Source organism: Chaetodon trifascialis, chromosome 16 (assembly GCF_039877785.1).
Source record: "Chaetodon trifascialis isolate fChaTrf1 chromosome 16, fChaTrf1.hap1, whole genome shotgun sequence".
NCBI lineage: Eukaryota > Metazoa > Chordata > Actinopteri > Chaetodontiformes > Chaetodontidae > Chaetodon > Chaetodon trifascialis.
Window position 1 is genome coordinate 5,478,720 of NC_092071.1, and position 25,280 is coordinate 5,503,999.

Below are 25,280 nucleotides of genomic sequence, written 5' to 3' on the forward strand. Positions count from 1 at the left end.
CTTGTAGAATTCACTCAGGCCACATGTCACAATTGGTGGCACGGTGGAACAGGGGCAACACTGTCGCATCACAGCTAGAACGTCCCGGGTTCGATTCCCGCCTGGGGAGCTGTGGGTGCTGGTAGTGTGTCCTCCACCATGCCTTCGGTCCCTGCTGCTTGAGGAAAGGGGCCTTTCTGTGTGGAATTTGCATGTTCTCCATTGAAAAACCTCCACTAAAAACATGCAAGACGATCACCACCTGACAAGAAGGAACTGGGTCCCCGGGCGCCGCTGTCGGCCGGCAGCCCACCGCTCCTGGTCTGCCGCGGAGGAAGGACTTCTAGGATGGCTTGAATGCGGAAGAAGCAATTTCACCAAAAGGCATGTGGCATGTAGTGTTGCGTTCACTAAAGCATAGCATACGCATGTTGTGTTGTGTCAGGTGATTAATAAAGGAAAGTCTTAATCTTAATCTTAATCTTAATGTCACTAATGGTTCGATCCAACCACATGCTTCTGTAACGCAGCAGTAATTTTAGCCAGCTTGTGAATGTTATCCAAAGCTACGTGATGGCAGCTTCACGACAGTCAGTTCATATACAAACACACTGGTAGGAGGGACAGCAGGTTCAGGTTATAGCTGTGTCAAAAGACAGAGTTTAAAGGGAAACTTGATACAGTTACAGGTTTAACTTTTCAGGGACTGATTTAACATTAAGCTATAGCAGTAAGTGTGGCCACAAAGTAATTAACATGAATACAGAATGAACCTCATGGTTGTGATCAGGCAGCAGACCCATTTTATTCTGTGTGAGTGTGGATGTGATGGTACAACTTATGATATTATTATTACTGATTGTGAGAGAAACTTAACTGTATGATTATGTCACAAGCTCCAGGACAGGAGCAGACGTCTGTCCACTTTCTGTGAGCAAAGCTGAAGATCAATGTTCTCAGCAGGTTTGATTCAGGCTCTCATTATTTTCAGTTTCAAACAACTACCCCTACAGGATCCTTGAAACTGAAGGTCTTTGAGTTTCACAGCTGACAGGCTGCAGTGAAATGTTTGGTTTCCTGTTATGATGCAAAAACTGACGACAGCGTTCAATTCTAGAATGTCAATTCTATATATCTGGAGCTGCCCCAGAGGGAGAAGCTCAGACACTCAGGGCTCTATTTTTATCCCTGCCACTGGCGGGGCGCAGGGTGCGCACCCTGCGCAGTGATATTCTTGTGCAGTGCAGGCAGGCGCAGGGCACTTGGTATTTTGGTAAACCGAGGCACAGAGAAGTGCGCCAGGATGGGCGTTGCGGCGCAGTAGGGGGAGGTGTCGGCATAATCAGCAGGCGGATTTGGATTTTCGGTCCATTTCGGTACACGCTGGTGGCGTAAAAGTGCGCTGAAAGCTTGCCACCCCAGACCTGGTCAACTCTGTGCACCAGCGGTGCTCCGCTGGGCAAGTGGATTTTCGTAAACTTTGGAGTCGTGCACCCACATTACCAATACCTCACAGGCAGGTTTCCACAGTGTCTGGCATTTCACTGCGATCACTAATTAGCAACAGCCACAATTCAATGCAACTATCTGAGTCAGCACATACAGTCAGACCTAAATTTATATGTTTTGATCAGTATCTCATCTGACCACATCGCAAGCGCGTTCGGCATGTGTGATGGTCACTCAACCTGACTGATTGTACACAGGTGAAACAGGGATGTCTGGTGATCTGTGACTCAAATTGCCTGGTGACAAACATGTATACCAATTTCCCCGGGTCGGCACATGACTCGTTCATCCTAGCGAATTCAGCATCCCTACAGTCTTTCAGGGGGACACCCCTCTGGATGGGTGGCTGCTACCCTCAGAGTGTCGGCGCATTCTTCGTGACATGTTGCGTTTTACACAACATGGCTGTACGACGTGGATGTCACTATGAACTCACGGAGGACACATTAAGGGACTTAAGACGGAGAGAAGCTGAATTGCATGTGCCGTGTCAACTGGGAGAGCAGCAGAGCGCACAGGAGAGGAGGGAGCGCCTCCCTGCCCAGCTTTGTCATTAAGTGAGTATTTGCGGTTACATCAGTTCAAAAAACATCTGATGATCAATAGCTTTCCACACTAAAGGGATAGACAGTATTGAATTAAATTTCACAAGGCCGTAGATACGGCCACTGCGAGCCTGGACCTGAACGTCAGTCTCCTCCTGGGAGAAGTTTGGGTGTTGGACACTTTCCTGCGTGGGTTCAGTCATCCCCGAAACTTGCCATGCGCCTCGCCAACTGCGTTTTTAAAGGTGAAGTGAGGAGCTGGTGTGATTGGTGAAGATTGGACTCGGCTGTGTCAAACCCACTCCACGCCTTCTCCCCTCCCTCCTTCCAAGTTGTGCTACTGGGTGGGACTGAGATGAGAAGGGGGAGTAGTTGCGCCGGCAGCGCAGTGCACGAAAATACCAAAGTCTGCGCTGCCACACCCCATCGGCAAAGCGGACCTGACTTTGTGCCGCACCGGCGGCAGAATCGAAAATAGAGCCCTCACTTTTCACTGAGAGACACCTGAGTTATCTGTCAGATATATGTTAGGATAAACATCGATGACCCTGCCACCTCGTGGTATGAGCACGCCACACTGCATTATGAAATGGAACAATTTTTATTTCAGGATGAACTTTCTGTTCATCTATAAGTGACACTGAATTCACATTGTAGCTGGAGCTCATTCACAGCCATCCTGTCTGCAGATGAATGTGGTTGTAATGTGGCTCATTTTCCTGTTGTTGACATTGTTGTCATGGTGACATTAACTTGTGCACACAGTGCTTCATGTTGTTGCTGTCGAGTTCACATGTTAACATTACTCAGATACAGTGAATTCCTTTTCTCTATAATGAAATTTCTATTGTAAATGTGGTTGTAAGAATAAGTTTGAGTCAGAAAGAAACTTTGGACAAACTATCCAATTGTGTGCTGGCCCAATTACAAGAGATGTGACCTTAATTAATTGATTACATATTATTTTGTTATTTTTACTGTTTATTGAGAACCCCTGATCTGAAGCTTACCACAGTTTTATCTTTAAGACAATGCAGGTTTTAAATCTTATTTTATTTTAATTTCATCTGTATTTTATGTCCAGCTGTTCTTCTTTTGGTTGATTCATCTGCTTTAAATTTTAATTATGTTTATCGATGTCCAGGATCTTTTCACAGTTTTTTATGTAGCTATATTTAATATAAATATGTGCTATATTTAAGTTAAAAATGAGGTTAAAATGAAAGTTGAATTAATGAATGATTGAGATCATAAATAGCAGTAAATAATAGGTCTGACGTGGTTGAAGTTATGTTACACTTATGTATGAATGCAGTTTGCACTTCTAAGTGACACCCTCTTCTTTTTTGCTATTGGAAGTGGTGAAAATTCCATTCTGATAGTAAAGTAGTTAAAGGAATCTTAAGAAACTCATGAAATGAGTGTTGACATTTTACTTTAAGTCTGCCTGACTGATCAGCGTTGTCTGAACACTGACTGTGTCTAACAGTGTAGGGGTCATTGCAGTCTCAGGGTTGGAATAATGCTACTCCAGACTGCATTGTGAGTACAGTATGTTAGCATGCTAATGTTACCAAATTGATGACTTAATGTTACATCACATATTATGGAAGATTAAGTGAGTCCCCTGATGTTAAAACTGCAGCCATAAAACAGTGGGATTCCTTCATAGCTGCAGTGAATGCTAACTGTAGTGACAGCTAAAGACTGATGCAGTCACAAAGCAGGTGTTTATGTATAACAAGCATGAAAAATGCATTTTCATATTTTCTATAAATATGTAGAGATGTTTAATTTTGCATGATCCAGTGTTGCTATGTTTACTTTTTTATTCAATGGAAAAGTTTCTATCTGTTTGTTGAACTGCAGCTAATGTCATTTAACACAGCCAGTATCTCTGATATCTTGATTGACAATATTCTATCAATCTCCTAACATGAACACAAGACTGTTATCTTGTTATTTCAGGTTGATGGAAAACTACACCTACAACAGCTTCACCCTCCTCATCGAAGGGATTGCGGTCACAAAGGATTCCATGTACCCTGTCTTTTTCCTCTTATTCATTTCCTACATTTTTCTGATGGTTGTAAATGTAGGCATTATAGTTCTAATCTTTATTGATAAGAGCCTCCACCTGCCCATGTATCTCATTTTTTGCAACCTGTCAGTCAGTGACATAATGGGAAGTACTAATATTTTGCCCCGTTTGCTTGTAGATGTGCTGCGGCCTCCCTCTGAGCGCCTCATCAGTTATTATGGATGTGTGATCCAAGCTTTCAATACACAGTTCTTTGGTACGACTACCCACACTGTGCTCATGATTATGACATTTGACAGATATGTGGCCATCTGCAATCCTCTGCGCTATTCTGCCATAATGACCAACAAGATGGTGATCAAGCTGACAGTGTCTGCCTGGGGAGTGGCCTTTGTTTTGGTTGGGATTCTGCTCAGTTTGACCATACGGCAGAACCGATGCAGGACTGTGTTCGACAACCCCTTCTGTGATAATGCCTCCTTGTTTAAACTCTCCTGTGAGAGTGTGTTCATCAATAATGTCTATGGCCTCACTTTCACTGTAGTTCTGTTGACAGCGTCTATAGGCAGCATGGTTCTCACCTACACTAAGATCACAATAATCTGCCTGACCAGTAAAAGTAAGTCTTTGAACAGTAAGGCCTTGAAGACCTGCTGCTTTCATCTGGTTGTCTATCTGATCATGCTGTTGTGTGGAATTATTCTCATTATTCTGCATCGCTTCCCTCAGCACAAAGAATACCGAAAACTCTCTGCCATTCTGTTTGCTGTAGTGCCTGGTAGCCTCAACACCATCATTTATGGGGTGCAGTCTAAAGAAATACGAAAAATTATCTGGAAATATTTCAGACCTTGAAGTATTTTCAATTGTGTAACAAATAAACATTTACTTTTGCAAACAATTCAAGGAAAAGATATAAATCATATCAAAACACGATCTGAGGTTTTGTTGTATCAAAACTCTTTTGCATCAAATATTCTGTTTTTAATGTAAATGAGTAAAGAAATGTTGAGAGCAAAAAAGTTCAACAGACAGTGAACACAGAGTATTAGAAAACAGGACAACCACAAATGAAACAATGAAACGTGGGATATTGGTTATGTCGATGTGAACAGCTTTATTTAAAGAGGTTGTTATTGTAAATACTGTATATTGTTTGTTGTAAATGATCTATTCAGATTTGTGATCTTCATCAGTATATAATAAATGCAACAAGATGGCACCATAGCTGCTCTGCTCACACTTTGATTTCCCACAACATGTATCTTAATTACTCCAGAGTTACAGTTAAGATCCTAGCTTCCTGTCTCTCCGCTTGTGTCTCCTCTCCCTATTTCCCCTATGTGTGTGTCTGTCAACCCTGTTCCTGCGGCTGAGCATCCCTGTACCTGCAGCTGGTTCCGCCTCCAGGTGTTCACCTGGAGCACATGTCTTCATTGTTTGGAGTATTTAAAGAGCTGACAGTTTTCTCCCAGTCGCCGGATTATTCTCTCGTCCTCCCATGAGTGTGTTCGGTCTACTGGTTGTAAGTACTACGTCCCTTGTTCCATCTCATTTCAGAGAAAGTGTTTTGTGTTCTTCCGTCTACGTTCCAGCCACTTATTGTGTGCTGTGTTTTTTTGTTCTTTCAGTGTCTCCTGCCGCTTCCATGCGTGTCTCATACTCGCTTCGTCGGAGCTCCTTGAGTTTTCCTCCACTCAGTTTGAGTGTGGCTTTTGTTTATCGTTTTCCACTCCTTTTGAGTGCGTCTTTTGTTTGTTTCCATTTCCGCTCGGTGAGCGTGTTTTGTGTTCTCGTTTTGTTAATAAATTAGTTCTTGATTCATTTAAGTCCTGTCTCCGGGTCTGCATTACTGGGTCCAGTTAGTTATTGGCTAACCAGCCTAACAGTTACAGTGTAATCTTTTGTACTTACGGTGTACCATATGGAACCCCAACAGTGCCACGAAGAAAAAAAACAAAAACAAAAAAACTAGGGCTCACGAGATACTAAACCGTGCGCACAAAATACAAAATCGAGTGCACGAGACACTAAAACGTGTGCACGTTTAAGCTCAATTGTGCTCACCTTTTAGCTGAATCATGCTCTCGAGATACTAAAACGTGTGCTCCAGATACAGTTATTTCCCACGCTTTGACTTGTCCGTGCATACGGCTCTCCATAGTGACCACTTCAGATGTTCACAGTCACACACGTGATACAATGGAGAGAAGAACTCAGCTAACTAACTTTTATTTTCACCTCGGAATCTTATATGATGACATTGTTGTGGCTCTTGCCCTGAGACATGGGATGCGTTGCCGCCTGTCTGTATAAATGAACGAGTTAAATCAAGCACACGATTTAGCTTAAACGTGCGCACGTTTTATCAATTCATGTGCACGTTTTAGTATCTCATGTGCACTATATAGTTTTTTTTTTTTCCTTCTTCGTGGCACTTTACGGGCTCCGTAGTACCAGTTCAGTACATACAAACACATGTTGTACTGGGGAACAAGACCTGAAGTTATGAAGGTAACAATGCAGGACCTTACAAAGAACTTAAACTGCAGTAATTTTTCAAGCGTATATATGACCTACTGAGCAATAACCTCAGGAACTACTAGGGACAGCAGACTCAGGTTATAGCTGTGTCCAAAGACAGGCAGATCATCTCATGGAGTTTAAAAGGAAACTTTATACAGTTACAAGTTTAACTTGTCAGGGACTGATTTAGCATTAAACTATAGCATTACGTGTGGCCACAGAGTCATAAATATGAATATAGAATGAACCTCATGGTTGTGATCAGGCAGTAGGCCTATTTCATACTGTGTAAGTGTGGATGTGATGGTACAAATTATGATATTACTGATTATGAGGGAAACTTAACTGTATGATTATGTCACAAGCTCCAGGACAGGAGCAGACATCTGTCCACTTTCTGTGAGTAAAGCTGAACATCAATGTTCTCAGCAGGTTTGATTCAGGCTCTCATTATTTTCTCTTTCAAACAAATACCCCTACAGGATCCTTGAAGCTGATTCACGTCATTGAGCTTCATGGCTGACAGGCTGCAGTGGAATGTTTGGTTTCCTGTTATGATGCAAAGACTGACGACAGCGTTCAATTCTAGAATGTAGATTCTTTATATATGGAGCTGCCCCAGAGGGAGAAGCTCAGACACTCAGTGTTCACTGAGAGACACCTGAGTTATCTGTCAGATATACGTTAGGATATACATCGATGACCCTGCACCTGGTGGTATGAGCACGCCACACTGCATTATGAAATGGAACGATTTTTATTTAGGGATCAGAATCAGAATCAGAAAAAGCTTTATTGCCAAATACGATTTTACACATACCAGGAATTTGTTTTGATGAAGTTTGTGCACAACAAATCTTTTAGAATAAGCTCTTCAAAAGTAAAAATATAACAATATAAATATACATACACAGTCCTTTTTTTTTCAGAATGAAAAGAGCAGTGCAGCTGGCAGCGATACAGTAAAATAGTTGAGCGTTAATGTAACGCATGGAGTTTTGGTAATGTCAATGTGACAAATAGAGGCAGCAGTGGAGTGTGAAGAGTGTCAGGGGGGTTCCGGGCATTGTTGATAAGGCTGACAACAGACTGGAAAAAACTGTTCTTGTGGCGTGAGGTTTTGGCCCTGATGGACGGCAACCTCCTGCCAGAGGGGAGTGTCTCAAAGAGTTTGTGTCCGGGATGGGAGGGATCAGCCACAATCTTTCCTGCACGCCTCAGGGTCCTGGAGATGTACAGGTCCTGAAGAGACGGGAGATTGCAGCCGATCACCTTCTCTGCAGACTGAATGACACGCTGCAGTCTGCCCTTGTCCTTGGCAGTGGCAGCAGTGTACCAGATGGTGATGGAGGAGGTGAGGATGGACTCAGTGATGGCTATGTAGAAGTGCACCATCATTGTCTTTGGCAGACTGAATTTCTTCAGCTGTCGTAGGAAGTACATCCTCTGCTGTGCTTTCTTGATGAGGGACCTGATGTTCGGCTCCCACTTGAGGTCCTGGGAGATGATAGTTCCCAGGAAGCGGAAAGACTCCACAGTGTCAATAGTGGAGTTACAGAGGATGATGGGGGCAGGTGAAGCAGAGTTCTTTCTATAGTACACAACCATCTCCACTGTCTTTAGAGCGTTGATCTGGTTGCACCAGGTCACCAGATGGTCAACCTCCCACCTGTAAGCAATCTTGTCCCCATCAGAGATGAGTCTAAAGAGGGTGGCGTCATCTGCATACTTCAGGAGCTTGACGGACTGGTGACTGGAGGCAGAGGCAGGGTTTCCAGGGGGGCTAGGGGGGCAACACGCCCTTGGCGGGCTGGTGCAAGGTGGTGAAGGAAAATCTTCGTTCCACCCAGGAGGCATCGGGCTCTTACCCTATGGTATCTTGTAAAATTTGATATGTGTGGGCTTATATACAGACCCAGTCAGGATGAGTCATGGTTGGTAAAAACTTTACAAGACTGACTTTAGTGATGTAGTTAGGTGTAAAATATGAATAAAATGACGTGCTGCATGACTGGCTTTATTTTCACTCTCACATTTAACTTCATTACGTACAAATCTACAAGAGGATCGCCGATATTGTCTCCAAGTGTATTTTGGATAAAATCGTCATCAACCGTCCATCACATCATCATCAGTCATTTGTCAACAGAGTGCAAGCTAGGTGGAGCATTTTTACGGACTAAGCTAAACATGAGTGGCAGTTCATATAAGCATAAAAGTGGAGCGAAGTCGGGGCCACACAGCACGCCTCGAGCTTGTGCATGGCGTTGCTGAGCTGCTGCGTCTCTCGCGTGTGTTCCTGTTCACATATCCTGCGTGTCTGCAGCGGCGCAGCAACTGCCGGCTCCATCTGTTTACATGGAGTTTGCGTTTGATAATTATCGACAACAAAAATGATGACGTAATTTTACTTTACATGTGCTGGAACAGGGACTGAGCTACAGGAGGAGAGAGTGGGAGAGAGGGAAAGGAGTAGAGATGATGGAGAACTTCTGTCCCTCTCATATTGTGTATTTTCTCGTCATGTGTGTCACATATGCAGATACAGACATTGTAATCGCTGTGAAATACTCACATAATACTGAATCTCTAGTTGATGCGCCGCAGCAGTCACGCAGGACTCGCGCGATTCTCACACGCCGAAATGAAAACCATGCCGCAACGCCACGCTCTGCGCAGGCGTGCTATGTGGCCCCGGCCTTACTGAAGGCTTTGAGCCTTGTGTCAAAAATGTAGTATGTATGCTTGTAAGCCCCGCTGTTGCGGCCATGTGTATGTTGAAAAGCGATGTTATCATGAGCTTTATTGGGTTTAAAGGGCCCGGTCACGTGCCCCGCGCCCGGCCCAGCACTGATTTGTTCCGCTAGTGACTGGAGGTGCAGCTGTTCGTATATAGGGAGAAGAGCAGAGGAGAAAGAACGCAGCCCTGGGGGGATCCGGTGCTGATGGTTTTAGTGTCGGAGATGTGTTTCCCCATGCACTGTTTCCTGTCAGACAGGAAGTCTGTAATACACCTGCAGGTGGAGTCAGGCACGCTCAGCTGGGAGAGCTTCTCCTGAAGCAGAGTTGGGATGATGGTGCTAAAAGCAGAACTGAAATCCACAAACAGGATCCTGGCATAGGTTCCCGCGGAGTCCAGGTGCTGGAGGATGAAGTGGAGGGCCAAGTTGACTGCATCCTCTACAGACAGACAGAAGCAGGCTGGCACGTGAAATGTCTCCAGTGAGGTGTTGAAAATATCTGTGAGCACTGGAGACAGCTGATCAGCGCAGTGCTTCAAGGTAGATGGGAAGACAGAATCCGGAATACTTTCTGGGGATTCTGTCTCCTGAAGAGTTTGTTGACATCCTTCTCCTTTTTTCCTATTGGAAGTGGTGAAAATAATTTTCTGATAATAGTGTTGTTTGAACACTGACCGCTTCTGACAACGCAGGGGTCATTGCAGTCTCACGGTTGGAATAATGCTACTCCAGACTGCATTGTGAGTATGTTAGCATGCTAATGTTACCAAACTGATGACTTAATGTTGCATCACATGTTATGGAAGACGAAGTGAGTCCCCTGATGCGAAAACTGCAGCCATAAAACAGTGGGATCCTCTCATTGCTGAATGCTAACTGTAGTGACAACTAAATACTGATGCAGTAACAAAGCAGGTATTTGTGTATAACAATCATGAAAAATGCATTTTCATATTTTCTACAAATATGTAGAGATGTTTAATTCTGTATGAGCCAGTGTTGTTATGTTTACTTTTTTATTCAATGGAAAAGTTTTTATTTGTTTTGTTGAACAGCAGCTAATGCCATTTCACACAGCCAGTATCTCTGATATCTTGATTGACAATATTTTTATCAATCTCCTAACATGAACACAAGACTGTTATCTTGTTATTTCAGGTTGATGGAAAACTACACCTACAACAGCTTCACCCTCCTCGTCGAAGGGATTGCGGTCACAAAGGATTCCATGTACCCTGTCTTTTTCCTCTTCTTCATTTCCTACATTTTTCTGATGGTTGTAAATGTAGGCATTACAGTTCTAATCTTTATTGACAAGAGCCTCCACCTGCCCATGTATCTCATTTTTTGCAACCTGTCAGTCAGTGACATAATGGGAAGTACTAATATTTTGCCCCGTTTGCTTGTAGATGTGTTGCGGCCTCCCTCTGAGCGCCTCATCAGTTATTATGAATGTGTGGTCCAAGCTTTCATTACACAGTTGTTTGGTGCGACTTCCCACACCGTGCTCATGATTATGACATTTGACAGATATGTGGCCATCTGCAATCCTCTGCGCTATTCTGCCATAATGACCAACAAGATGGTGATCAAGCTGACAGTGTCTGCCTGGGGAGTGGCCTTTGTTTTGGTTGGGATTCTGCTCAGTTTGACCATACGGCTGAACCGATGCAGGACTGTGATCGACAACCCCTTCTGTGAAAATGCCTCCTTGTTTAAACTCTCCTGTGAGAGTGTGTTCATCAATAATGTCTGTGGCCTCACTTTCACTGTAGTTCTGTTGACGGCGTCTATAGGCAGCATGGTTCTCACCTACACTAAGATCACACTAGTCTGCCTGACCAGTAAAAGTAAGTCATTGAACAGTAAGGCCTTGAAGACCTGCAGCACTCACCTGGTTGTGTATCTGATCCTGCTGATGTGTGGATTTATTGTCATTATTCTACATCGCTTCCCTCAGTACAAAGAATACCGAAAACTTTCTGCTATTCTGTTTGCTATAGTGCCTGGTAGCCTCAACTCCATCATTTATGGGGTGCAGTCTAAAGAAATACGAAAAATTATCTGGAAATATTTCAGACCTTAAGGTGTTTTGATTGTGTAACAAATAAACATTTACTTTCGCAAACAATTCAAGGAAATGATATAAATCATATCAAACCATGATCTGAGATTTTATTGAATCAAAACTCCTGTGCATCAAATATTCTGTTATTTTTATATATATATATGTGTGTGTGTGTGTGTGTGTGTGTGTGTGTGTGTGTGTGTGTGTGTGTGTGTGTGTATTGAGAGCAAAAGAGTTCTACAGGCAGTGAACACAGAGTATTAGAAAACAGGACAACTGTAATTCAAATAATGAAATGGGGGATATTGGTTATGTCTATGTGAACAGCTTTATTTAAAGAGGTTGTTATTGTAAATACTGTATATCGTTTGATGTAAATTGTCTACTCAGATTTGTGATCTTCATCAGTATATAATAAATGCAACGAGATGGCACCATATCTGCTCTGCTCACACTTTGATTTCCCACAAAATGTATTTTAATTACTCCAGAGTTACAGCGTAATCTTTTGTACTGACAGTGTACCAATACAGTACATGCAAACACATGTTGTAGTGGGGAACAAGACCTGAACTTATGAGGGTAACAAGTCAGGTCCTTACAAAGAACTTAAACTGTAGTTATTTTTCAGTGTATGTATGATCTACTCAGCAATAACCTCAACATTTGGTAGGAACTACTGCTACTACTAGTATTTTAAGTACTGATTACTTATTCTCTTAGTTCTACAGAGTACAGTATGACCATAAAAGTGAGCAGAGATTTGGACATGTTGGGGAAGATGGAGTGATGACGTCTGTGTCATTTAACTCTGAAGTGACTGTATTTCTGACCTTTTTAGGCGACCAACAAAGAAGAAAACTACACTGTTCATTTATATTTCAGGGTACTTTGTGGTGAACATCTGTCAGAACAAAGGTCCAGGGGACAGTGGACTGTCATGGATACTCTGAAGACCGTGTCAGCTGTCGTTCATCTCACCAGCAAACTCACTAGACGTTTGGCCTTGTAGAATTCACTCAGGCCACATGTCACAATTGGTGGCACGGTGGAACAGGGGCAACACTGTCGCCTCACAGCTAGAACGTCCCGGGTTTGATTCCCGCCTGGGGAGCTGTAGGCGCTGGTAGTGTGTCCTCCACCATGCCTTTGGTGCCTGCTGCTCGAGGAAAGGGGCCTTTCTGTGTGGAGTTTGCATGTTCTCCCATGTTCTCCATTAAAAAACCTCCACTAAAAACATGCAAGAAGATCACCACCTGACAAGAAGGAACTGGGTCCCCGGGCACCGCTGTTGGCTGGCAGCCCGCAATTTCACCAAAAGCATGGCATGTGCATGTAGTGTTGTTGCGTTCACTGAAGCATAGCATACGCATGTTGTGTTGTGTTAGGTGATTAATAAAGGAAAGTCTTAATCTTAATCTTAATGTCACTCATGGTTCAATCCAACCACATGCTTCTGTAACGCAGCAGTAATTTTAGCCAGCTTGTGAATGTTATCCAAAGCTACGTGACGACAGCTTCACGACAGTCAGTTCATATACAAACACACTGGTAGGAGGGACAGCAGGCTCAGGTTATAGCTGTGTCAAAAGACAGGCAGATCATTTCATCTCATGGAGTTTAAAGGGAAACTTTATACAGTTACAAGTTTAACTTGTCAGGGACTGATTTAGCATTAAGCTATAGCATTACGTGTGGCCACAGAGTCATAAATATGAATATAGAATGAACCTCATGGTTGTGATCAGGCAGCAGGCCTGTTTCATACTGTGTAAGTGTGGATGTGATGGTACAAATTCTGATATTACTGATTATGAGGGAAACTTAACTGTATGATTATGTCACAAGCTCCAGGACAGGAACAGATGTCTGTCCACTTTCTGTGAGTAAAGCTGAACATCAATGTTCTCAGCAGGTTTGATTCAGGCTCTCATTATTTTCACTTTCAAACAACTACCCGTACAGGATCTTTGAAGCTGAAGGTCTTTGAGTTTCACAGCTGACAGGCTGCAGTGAAATGTTTGGTTTCCTGTTATGATGCAAAAACTGACGACAGCGTTCAATTCTAGAATGTCAATTCTATATATTTGGAGCTGCCCCAGAGGGAGAAGCTCAGACACTCAGGGCTCTATTGGATTTTCGGTCCATTTCGGTACACGCCGGCGGCGTGAAAGTGTGCTGAAAGCTCGCCACCCCAGACCTGGTCAACTCTGTGCACCAGCGGTGCTCCGCTGGGCAAGTGGGTTTTCGTAAACTGGTGGAGTCGTGTGCCCACATCACCAATACCTCACAGGGAGGTTTCCACAGTGTCTGGCATTTCACTGCAATCATTAATTAGCAACAGCCACAATTCAATGCAACTATCTGAGTCAGCACATGCAGTCAGACCTAAATTTATATATTTTGATCAGTATCTCATCTGACCACATCACAAGCGCGTTTGGCATGTGTGATGGTCACTCAACCTAACCGAATGTATACAGGTGAAACAGGGATGTCTGGTGATCTGTGACTCAAATTGCCTGGTGACAAACGTGTATGCCAATTTCCCCGGGTCGGCACATGACTCGTTCATCCTAGCGAATTCTAGCATCCCTACAGTCTTTCAGGGGGACACCCCTCTGGATGGGTGGCTGCTACCCTCAGAGTGTCGGCGCATTCTTCATGGCATGTTGCGTTTTACACAACATGGCTGTACAACGTGGATGTCACTATGAACTCACGGAGGACACATTAAGGGACTTAAGACGGAGACAAGCCGAATTGCATGTGCCGTGTCAACTGGGAGAGCAGCAGAATGCACAGGAGAGGAGGGAGCGCCTCCCTGCCCAGCTTTGTCCTTAAGTGAGTATTTGCGGTCACATCAGTTCAAAAAACATCTGATGATCAATAACTTTCCACACTACAGGGATAGACAGTATTGAATTAAATTTCACAAGGCCGTAGATACGGCCACTGCGAGCCTGGACCTGAACGTCAGTCTCCTCCTGGGAGAAGTTTGGGTGTTGGACACTTTCCTGCGTGGGTTCAGTCATCCCCGAAACTTGCCATGCGCCTCGCCAACTGCGTTTTTAAAGGTGAAGTGAGGAGCTGGTGTGATTGGTGAAGATTGGACTCGGCTGTGTCAAACCCACTCCACGTCTTCTCCCCTCCCTCCTTCCAAGTTGTGCCACTGGGTGGGACTGAGATGAGAAGGGGGAGTAGTTGCGCCGGCAGCGCAGTGCACGAAAATACCAAAGTCTGCGCTGCCACACCCCATCGGCAAAGCGGACCTGACTTTGCGCCGCGCCGGCGGCAGAATCGAAAATAGAGCCCTCACTGTTCACTGAGAGACACCTGAGTTCTCTGTCAGATATACGTTAGGATAAACATCGATGACCCTGCCACCTCGTGGTATGAGCACGCCACACTGCATTATGAAATGGAACAATTTTTATTTCAGGATGAACTTTCTGTTCATCTATAAGTGACACTGAATTCACATTGTAGCTGGAGCTCATTCACAGCCATCCTGTCTGCAGATGAATGTGGTTGTAATGTGGCTCATTTTCCTGTTGTTGACATTGTTGTCATGGTGACATTAACTTGTGCACACAGTGCTTCATGTTGTTGCTGTCGAGTTCACATGTTAACATTACTCAGATACAGTGAATTCCTTTTCTCTATAATGAAATTTCTATTGTAAATGTGGTTGTAAGAATAAGTTTGAGTCAGAAAGAAACTTTGGACAAACTATTCAATTGTGTGCTGGCCCAATTACAAGAGATGTGACCTTAATTAATTGATTAAATATTATTCTGTTATTTTTACTGTTTATTGAAAACCCCTGATCTGAAGCTTACCACAGTTTCATCTTTAAGACAATGCAGGTTTTAAATCTTATTTTATTTTAATTTCATCTGTATTTTACGTCCAGCTCTTCTTCTTTTGGTTGATTCATCTGATTTGAATTTTAATTATGTTTATTGATGTCCAGGACAGATTTTTATGCAGCTATATTTACTGAAGTTCAAAATTAGGTTACAATGAAAGTTGAATTAATGAATGATTAAGATCATAAATAGCAGTAAATAATAGGTCTGACATGTGGTTGAAGTTATGTTACACTTATGTATGAATGCAGTTTGCACTTCTAAGTGACACCCTCTTGTTTTTTGCTATTGGAAGTGGTGAAAATTCCATTCCGATAGTAAAGTAGTTAAAGGAATCTTAAGAAACTCATGAAATGAGCGTTGACATTTTACTTTAAGTCTGCCTGGCTGATCAGCGCTGTCTGAACACTGACTGCGTCTAACAGTGCAGGGGTCATTGCAGTCTCAGGATTGGAATAATGCCACTCCAGACTGCATTGTGAGTATGTTAGCATGCTAATGTTACAAAACTAATGACTTGATGTTACATCACATATTATGGAAGATTAAGTGAGTCCCCTGATGTTAAAACTGGAGCCATAAAACAGTGGGATCCTCTCATTGCTGCAGTGAACGCTAACTGTAGTGACAGCTACATACTAATGCAGTCACAAAGCAGGTATTTATGTATAACAATCATGAAAAATGCATTTTCATATTTTCTACAAATATGCAGAGATGTTTAATTTTGCATGATCCAGTGTTGCTATGTTTACTTTTTTATTCAATGGAAAAGTTTCTATTTGTTTCATTGAACAGCAGCTAATGTCATTTAGCTCATCTTTAAGATATCTCTGATATCTTGATTGACAATATTTTATCAATCTCCTAACATGAACACAAGACTGTTATCTTGTTATTTCAGGTTGATGGAAAACTACACCTACAACAGCTTCACCCTCCTCGTCGAAGGGATTGCGGTCACAAAGGATTCCATGTACCCTGTCTTTTTCCTCTTATTCATTTCCTACATTTTTCTGATGGTTGTAAATGTAGGCATTATAGTTCTAATCTTTATTGATAAGAGCCTCCACCTGCCCATGTATCTCATTTTTTGCAACCTGTCGGTCAGTGACATAATGGGAAGTACTAATATTTTGCCCCGTTTGCTTGTAGATGTGCTGCGGCCTCCCTCTGAGCGCCTCATCAGTTATTATGGATGTGTGATCCAAGCTTTCAATACACAGTTCTTTGGTACGACTACCCACACTGTGCTCATGATTATGACATTTGACAGATATGTGGCCATCTGCAATCCTCTGCGCTATTCTGCCATAATGACCAACAAGATGGTGATCAAGCTGACAGTGTCTGCCTGGGGAGTGGCCTTTGTTTTGGTTGGGATTCTGCTCAGTTTGACCATACGGCAGAACCGATGCAGGACTGTGATCGACAACCCCTTCTGTGATAATGCCTCCTTGTTTAAACTCTCCTGTGAGAGTGTGTTCATCAATAATGTCTATGGCCTCACTTTCACTGTAGTTCTGTTGACAGCGTCTATAGGCAGCATGGTTCTCACCTACACTAAGATCACAATAATCTGCCTGACCAGTAAAAGTAAGTCTTTGAACAGTAAGGCCTTGAAGACCTGCTGCTTTCATCTGGTTGTCTATCTGATCATGCTGTTGTGTGGAATTATTCTCATTATTCTGCATCGCTTCCCTCAGCACAAAGAATACCGAAAACTCTCTGCCATTCTGTTTGCTGTAGTGCCTGGTAGCCTCAACACCATCATTTATGGGGTGCAGTCTAAAGAAATACGAAAAATTATCTGGAAATATTTCAGACCTTGAAGTATTTTCAATTGTGTAACAAATAAACATTTACTTTTGCAAACAATTCAAGGAAAAGATATAAATCATATCAAAACACGATCTGAGGTTTTGTTGTATCAAAACTCTTTTGCATCAAATATTCTGTTTTTAATGTAAATGAGTAAAGAAATGTTGAGAGCAAAAAAGTTCAACAGACAGTGAACACAGAGTATTAGAAAACAGGACAACCACAAATGAAACAATGAAACGTGGGATATTGGTTATGTCGATGTGAACAGCTTTATTTAAAGAGGTTGTTATTGTAAATACTGTATATTGTTTGTTGTAAATGATCTATTCAGATTTGTGATCTTCATCAGTATATAATAAATGCAACAAGATGGCACCATAGCTGCTCTGCTCACACTTTGATTTCCCACAACATGTATCTTAATTACTCCAGAGTTACAGTTAAGATCCTAGCTTCCTGTCTCTCCGCTTGTGTCTCCTCTCCCTATTTCCCCTATGTGTGTGTCTGTCAACCCTGTTCCTGCGGCTGAGCATCCCTGTACCTGCAGCTGGTTCCGCCTCCAGGTGTTCACCTGGAGCACATGTCTTCATTGTTTGGAGTATTTAAAGAGCTGACAGTTTTCTCCCAGTCGCCGGATTATTCTCTCGTCCTCCCATGAGTGTGTTCGGTCTACTGGTTGTAAGTACTACGTCCCTTGTTCCATCTCATTTCAGAGAAAGTGTTTTGTGTTCTTCCGTCTACGTTCCAGCCACTTATTGTGTGCTGTGTTTTTTTGTTCTTTCAGTGTCTCCTGCCGCTTCCACGCGTGTCTCATACTCGCTTCGTCGGAGCTCCTTGAGTTTTCCTCCACTCAGTTTGAGTGTGGCTTTTGTTTATCGTTTTCCACTCCTTTTGAGTGCGTCTTTTGTTTGTTTCCATTTCCGCTCGGTGAGCGTGTTTTGTGTTCTCGTTTTGTTAATAAATTAGTTCTTGATCCTGTCTCCGGGTCTGCATTACTGGGTCCAGTTAGTTATTGGCTAACCAGCCTAACAGTTACAGTGTAATCTTTTGTACTTACGGTGTACCATATGGAACCCCAACAGTGCCACGAAGAAAAAAAACAAAAACAAAAAAACTAGGGCTCACGAGATACTAAACCGTGCGCACAAAATACAAAATCGAGTGCACGAGACACTAAAACGTGTGCACGTTTAAGCTCAATTGTGCTCACCTTTTAGCTGAATCATGCTCTCGAGATACTAAAACGTGTGCTCCAGATACAGTTATTTCCCACGCTTTGACTTGTCCGTGCATACGGCTCTCCATAGTGACCACTTCAGATGTTCACAGTCACACACGTGATACAATGGAGAGTAGAACTCAGCTAACTAACTTTTATTTTCACCTCGGAATCTTATATGATGACATTGTTGTGGCTCTTGCCCTGAGACATGGGATGCGTTGCCGCCTGTCTGTATAAATGAACGAGTTAAATCAAGCACACGATTTAGCTTAAACGTGCGCACGTTTTATCAATTCATGTGCACGTTTTAGTATCTCATGTGCACTATATAGTTTTTTTTTTTTCCTTCTTCGTGGCACTTTACGGGCTCCGTAGTACCAGTTCAGTACATACAAACACATGTTGTACTGGGGAACAAGACCTGAAGTTATGAAGGTAACAATGCAGGACCTTACAAAGAACTTAAACTGTAGTAATTTTTCAAGCGTATATATGACCTACTGAGCAATAACCTCAGGAACTACTAGGGACAGCAGACTCAGGTTATAGCTGTGTCCAAAGACAGGCAGATCATCTCATGGAGTTTAAAAGGAAACTTTATACAGTTACAAGTTTAACTTGTCAGGGACTGATTTAGCATTAAACTATAGCATTACGTGTGGCCACAGAGTCATAAATATGAATATAGAATGAACCTCATGGTTGTGATCAGGCAGTAGGCCTATTTCATACTGTGTAAGTGTGGATGTGATGGTACAAATTATGATATTACTGATTATGAGGGAAACTTAACTGTATGATTATGTCACAAGCTCCAGGACAAGAGCAGACATCTGTCCACTTTCTGTGAGTAAAGCTGAACATCAATGTTCTCAGCAGGTTTGATTCAGGCTCTCATTATTTTCTCTTTCAAACAAATACCCCTACAGGATCCTTGAAGCTGATTCACGTCATTGAGCTTCATGGCTGACAGGCTGCAGTGGAATGTTTGGTTTCCTGTTATGATGCAAAGACTGACGACAGCGTTCAATTCTAGAATGTAGATTCTTTATATATGGAGCTGCCCCAGAGGGAGAAGCTCAGACACTCAGTGTTCACTGAGAGACACCTGAGTTATCTGTCAGATATACGTTAGGATATACATCGATGACCCTGCACCTCGTGGTATGAGCACGCCACACTGCATTATGAAATGGAAGGATTTTTATTTAGGGATCAGAATCAGAATCAGAAAAAGCTTTATTGCCAAATACGATTTTACACATACCAGGAATTTGTTTTGATGAAGTTGGTGCATGACAAATCTTTTAAAATAAGCTCTTCAAAAGTAAAAATATAACAATATAAATATATATACACAGTCTTTTTTTTTTTTTTTTTTCAGAATGAAAAGAGCTTGGTCTGTACCAGCTCTATATTGAAAGTGTCCTGAGACAACTGAGCTTCTCTTCTCTCTATTCTGCCATAATGACCAAGAAGATGGTGATCAAGCTGACAGTGTCTGCCTGGGGAGTGGCCTTTGTTTTGGTTGGGATTCTGCTCAGTTTGACCATACGGCAGAACTGATGCAGGACTGTGATCGACAACCCCTTCTGTGATAATGCCTCCTTGTTTAAACTCTCCTGTGAGAGTGTGTTCATCAATAATGTCTATGGCCTCACTGTCACTGTAGTTCTGTTGACGGCGTCTATAGGCAGCATGGTTCTCACCTACACTAAGATCACACTAGTCTGCCTGACCAGTAAAAGTAAGTCATTGAACAGTAAGGCCTTGAAGACCTGCAGCACTCACCTGGTTGTGTATCTGATCATGCTGTTGTGTGGATTTATTCCCGTTATTCTGCATCGCTTCCCTCAGTACAAAGAATACCGAAAACTCTCTGCTATTCTGCTTGCTATAGTGCCTGGTAGCCTCAACACCATCATTTATGGGGTGCAGTCTAAAGAAATCCGAAAAATTATCTGGAAATATTTCAGACCTTAAAGTGTTTTCCATTGTGTAACAAATAAACATTTACTTTCGCAAACAATTCAAGGAAATAATATAAATCATATCAAACCATGATCGGAGATTTTATTGAATCAAAACTCTTTTGCATCAAATATTCTGTTTTTCATGTAAAGGAGTAAATTAATGTTTAGAGCAAAAAAGTTCTACAGACAGTGAACACAGAGTATTAGAAAACAGGACAACCACAAATGAAACAATGAAACGTGGGATATTGGTTATGTCGATGTGAACAGCTTTATTTAAAGAGGCTGTTATTGTAAATACTGTATATCGTTTGTTGTAAATGATCTATTCAGATTTGTGATCTTCATCAGTATATAATAAATGCAACAAGATGGCACCATAGCTGCTCTGCTCTCGCTTTGATTTCCCACAACATGTATCTTAATTACTCCAGAGTTACAGTGTAATCTTTTGTACTGACGGTGTACCATATGGAGCCCCAAAAGTGCCATGAAGAAAAAAAAAAAGTATATAGTGCGCACGAGATACTAATACGTGTTCACGTTTAAGCTAAATCGTGTCCTTGAGTTAACAAAACGTGCGCTCCAGATACAGTTATTTCCCACGCTTTGACTTGTCCGTGCATATGGCTCTCCATAGTGACCACTTCAGATGTTCACAGTCACACACGTGATACAATGGAGAGAAGAACTCAGCTAACTAATTTTTATTTTCACCTTGGAATCTTATATGATGACATTGTTGTGGCTCTTGCCCTGAGATATAACAATATAAATATATATACACAGTCTTTTTTTGTTTTTTTTCAGAATGAAAAGAGCTTGGTCTGTACCAGCTCTATATGGAAAGTGTCCTGAGACAACTTCTGTTGTGATTTGGCGCTATACCAATAAAATTGAATTGAATTGAATTGAACAGTGCAGCTGGCAGTGAGACAGAAAAATAGCTGAGCGTTAATGTAACGCATGGAGTTTTGGTAATATCAATGTGACAAATAGAGGCAGCAGTGGAGTGTGAAGAGTATCGGGGGGGTTCCGGGCATTGTTGAGAAGGCTGACAGCAGACGGAAAAAAAACTGTTGTTGTGGCGTGAGGTTTTGGCCTTGATGGACCGCAGCCTCCTGCCAGAGGGGAATGTCTCGAAGAGTTTGTGTCCAGGGTGGGAGGGATCAGCCACAATCTTTCCTGCACGCCTCAGGGTCCTGGAGATGTACAGGTCCTGAAGAGACGGGAGATTGCAGCCGATCGCCTTCTCTGCAGACTGAATGACACGCTGCAGTCTGCCCTTGTCCTTGGCAGTGGCAGCAGTGTACCAGATGGTGATGGAGGAGGTGAGGATGGACTCAGTGATGGCTATGTAGAAGTGCACCATCATTGTCTTTGGCAGACTGAATTTCTTCAGCTGTCGTAGGAGGTACATCCTCTGCTGTGCTTTCTTGAGGGAGCTGATGTTCGGCTCCCACTTGAGGTCCTGGGAGATGATAGTTCCCAGGAAGCGGAAAGACTCCACAGTGTCAATAGTGGAGTTACAGAGGATGATGGGGGCAGGTGAAGCAGAGTTCTTTCTATAGTACACAACCATCTCCACTGTCTTTGGAGCGTTGATCTGGTTGCACCAGGTCACCAGATGGTAAACCTCCCACCTGTAGGCGGACTTGTCACCATCAGAGATAAGTCTAATGAGGGTGGTGTCATCCGCAAACTTCAGGAGCTTGACGGACTGGTGACTGGAGGTGCAGCTGTTCGTATATAGGGAGGAGAGCAGAGGAGAAAGAACGCAGCCCTGGGGGGATCCGGTGCTGATGGTTTTAGTGTCAGAGACGTGTTTCCCCATGCACTGTTTCCTGTCAGACAGGAAGTCTGTAATACACCTGCAGGTGGAGTCAGGCACGCTCAGCTGGGAGAGCTTCTCCTGAAGCAGAGTTGGGATGATGGTGTTAAAAGCAGAACTGAAATCCACAAACAGGATCCTGGCATAGGTTCCTGTGGAGTCCAGGTGCTGGAGGATGAAGTGGAGGGCCAAGTTGACTGCATCGTCTGCAGATCTGTTGGCTCTGTAGGCAAACTGCAGGGGGTCCAGGAGAGGGTCGGTGATGTCGAGGTGTGAGAGCACAAGGCGCTCAAAGTAGAGGTAAGATCGGCCCTAAAAAATCCAGCCCGACCCGACCCAGGCCCGCGGGTATTAAAGCCCGACCCGGCCCGAGCCCGATCAATTAACTTGATTTGCAGGCCCGAGCCTGAAACAAACTCGAAATTTTATATCGCAAGTTTTCTTAATGTTAAAATAATCTACATATTTTTATGATCATTATAAATGCATTTACACAATGAAATAACGCTGGAAAAGTTTGTTAAAGATATTTCTGTGTGTGATATTGTGCTCACATGGACGCGCCTCTCTGACAAGGAGAGGAACAGCAGCAGGAGCAGGTCTCTGGGCTTCATTGTAGATCACAAAGAAGGGCATCTGAGATACACGGGGTAAAGCCTCCAGAGCGCAGCAGGTTCACTATAGTCTTCGTTACCAAAGGCGGAAACAAACAGACTTTAAAAATCCTCCGCTGGAGACTGCGCGCACGGATGAATCCATTCATACATGTTTCTGGACCAGCTGCTGTTTGCAGAAGTCAGACCTGCTGAGGTAGGTGGTCCAGGGCGGTCATCTCGGTGTGAAGTGCGTATTGTGCGGGAGTTCAGTCTCGGGTCTCGTCCTCTTGAACATCTGGCATTGAGCGCTGCGTAAAGCACGCGCGTGTCCCGAGCCGTGTATTTGGTTATTACAGACTTCAAATAAATATATATTTATTTAAAAAAAATTAGCGAGAGAGAAGCCCGGCCCGACCCGACCCAAAGTTAATAATTGACATTTTGGGCCCGACCTGGCCCGAATTTCGGGCCGCTTCGGGCTCGGGCTTGGGCTTGGGCTTAAGATCTTTCCTCTAGCTCAAAGGACCTCATGACCACAGAGGTCAGGGTGACGGGTCCTGTGGTCCTTGGCTTCTTGGGGACAGTGATGATGGTTGAAGACTTGAAGCAGGCCGGCACGTGACATGTCTCCAATGAGGTGTTGAAAATATCTGTGAACACTGGAGACAGCTGATCAGCACAGTGCTTCAAGGCGGACGGGAAGACAGAATCCGGACCAGCTGCTTTCTGGGGATTCTGTCTCCTGAAGAGTTTGTTGACATCCTTCTCCTTTTTTGCTATTGGAAGTGGTGAAAATTATTTTCTGATAATAAAGTTGTTAAAGGAATCTTAAGAAACTGATGAAATGAGTGCTGACATTTTACTTTAAGTCTGCCTGGCTGATCAGTGTTGTCTGAACACTGACCGCGTCTAACAGTGCAGGCGTCTTTGCAGTCTCACGGTTGGAATAATGCTACTCCAAACTGCATTGTGAGTATCTTAGCATGCTAATGTTAACAAAGTGATGACTTAATGTTACATCACATGTTATGGAAGATTAAGTGAGTCCCCTGATGCTAAAACTGCAGCCATAAAACAGTGGGATTCCGTCATTGCTGCAGTGAATGCTAACTGTAGTGACAACTAAACACTGATGCAGTCACAAAGCAGGTATTTATGTATGACAAGCATAAAAATGCATTTTCATATTTTCTAAAAAATATGTAGAGATGTTCAATTTAGCATGAGCCAGTGCTGCTGTGTTTACTTTTTTATTCAATGGAAAAGTTTTTTATTTTTTTGTTGAACAGCAGCTAATGTCATTTAACACAGCCAGTATCTCTGATATCTTGATTGACAATATTTTTATCAATCTCCTAACATGAACATGAGGCTGTTATCTCGTTAATTCAGGTTGATGGAAAACTACACCTACAACAGCTTCACCCTCCTCGTCGAAGGGATTGCGGTCACAAAGGATTCCATGTACCCTGTCTTTTTCCTCTTCTTCATTTCCTTCATTTTTCTGATGGTTGTAAATGTAGGCATTACAGTTCTAATCTTTATTGATAAGAGCCTCCACCTGCCCATGTATCTCATTTTTTGCAACCTGTCAGTCAGTGACATAATGGGAAGTACTAATATTTTGCCCCGTTTGCTTGTAGATGTGTTGCGGTCTCCCTCTGAGCGCCTCATCAGTTATTATGAATGTGTGGTCCAAGCTTTCATTACACAGTTGTTTGGTACGACTTCCCACACTGTGCTCATGATTATGACATTTGACAGATATGTGGCCATCTGCAATCCTCTGCGCTATTCTGCCATAATGACCAACAAGATGGTGATCAAGCTGACAGTGTCTGCCTGGGGAGTGGCCTTTGTTTTGGTTGGGATTCTGCTCAGTTTGACCATACGGCTGAATCGATGCAGGACTGTGATCGACAACCCCTTCTGTGATAATGCCTCCTTGTTTAAACTCTCCTGTGAGAGTGTGTTCATCAATAACATCTATGGCCTCACTTTCACTGTAGTTCTGTTGACAGCGTCTATAGGCAGCATGGTTCTCACCTACACTAAGATCACACTAGTCTGCCTGACCAGTAAAAGTAAGTCTTTGAACAGTAAGGCCTTGAAAACCTGCAGTACTCACCTGGTTGTGTATCTGATCCTGCTGATGTGTGGATTTATTCCCGTTATTCTGCATCGCTTCCCTCAGTACAAAGAATACCGAAAACTCTCTGCCATTCTGTTTGCTGTAGTGCCTGGTAGCCTCAACACCATCATTTATGGGGTGCAGTCTAAAGAAATACAAAAAATTATCTGGAAATATTTCAGACCTTAAAGTGTTTTCCATTGTGTAACAAATAAACATTTACTTTCGCAAACAATTCAAGGAAATGATATAAATCATATCAAACCATGATCTGAGATTTTATTGAATCAAAACTCAACTGCATCAAACATTCTGTTTTTCATGTAAATGAGTAAATAAATGTTTAGAGCAAAAAAGTTTTAGAGCAAAAAGTTTTTTGTTTTCCAGACAGTGAACACAGAGTATTAGAAAACAGGACAACC

The 25,280-nt window shown here is 42.9% G+C and overlaps 4 protein-coding genes and 1 pseudogene across 4 annotated transcripts; all 5 read left to right on the top strand.

Moving 5' to 3' along the window:
* The first annotated feature begins 4,002 nt into the window (after nucleotides 1-4,002).
* LOC139344966 (olfactory receptor 2F1-like) lies at nucleotides 4,003-4,929 on the top strand. Its single transcript, XM_070983411.1, has one exon. It carries the CDS (start codon nucleotides 4,006-4,008, stop codon nucleotides 4,927-4,929), a length of 924 nt encoding a protein of 307 aa, XP_070839512.1. The 5' UTR covers nucleotides 4,003-4,005.
* A 5,571-nt stretch (nucleotides 4,930-10,500) lies between these two features.
* Nucleotides 10,501-11,427, top strand: LOC139344967 (olfactory receptor 2F1-like). Its single transcript, XM_070983412.1, has one exon. It carries the CDS (start codon nucleotides 10,504-10,506, stop codon nucleotides 11,425-11,427), a length of 924 nt encoding a protein of 307 aa, XP_070839513.1. The 5' UTR covers nucleotides 10,501-10,503.
* A 4,759-nt stretch (nucleotides 11,428-16,186) lies between these two features.
* On the top strand, nucleotides 16,187-17,113 carry LOC139344968 (olfactory receptor 6X1-like). The gene has a single exon (XM_070983413.1). The coding sequence runs from the start codon at nucleotides 16,190-16,192 to the stop codon at nucleotides 17,111-17,113; it is 924 nt and encodes a 307-aa protein (XP_070839514.1). The 5' UTR covers nucleotides 16,187-16,189.
* A 2,360-nt stretch (nucleotides 17,114-19,473) lies between these two features.
* On the top strand, nucleotides 19,474-20,310 carry LOC139344969 (olfactory receptor 52N5-like; annotated as a pseudogene).
* Nucleotides 20,311-24,120: 3,810 nt separating this feature from the next.
* Nucleotides 24,121-25,047, top strand: LOC139344970 (olfactory receptor 2F1-like). Its single transcript, XM_070983414.1, has one exon. It carries the CDS (start codon nucleotides 24,124-24,126, stop codon nucleotides 25,045-25,047), a length of 924 nt encoding a protein of 307 aa, XP_070839515.1. The 5' UTR covers nucleotides 24,121-24,123.
* Nucleotides 25,048-25,280: the final 233 nt, after the last annotated feature.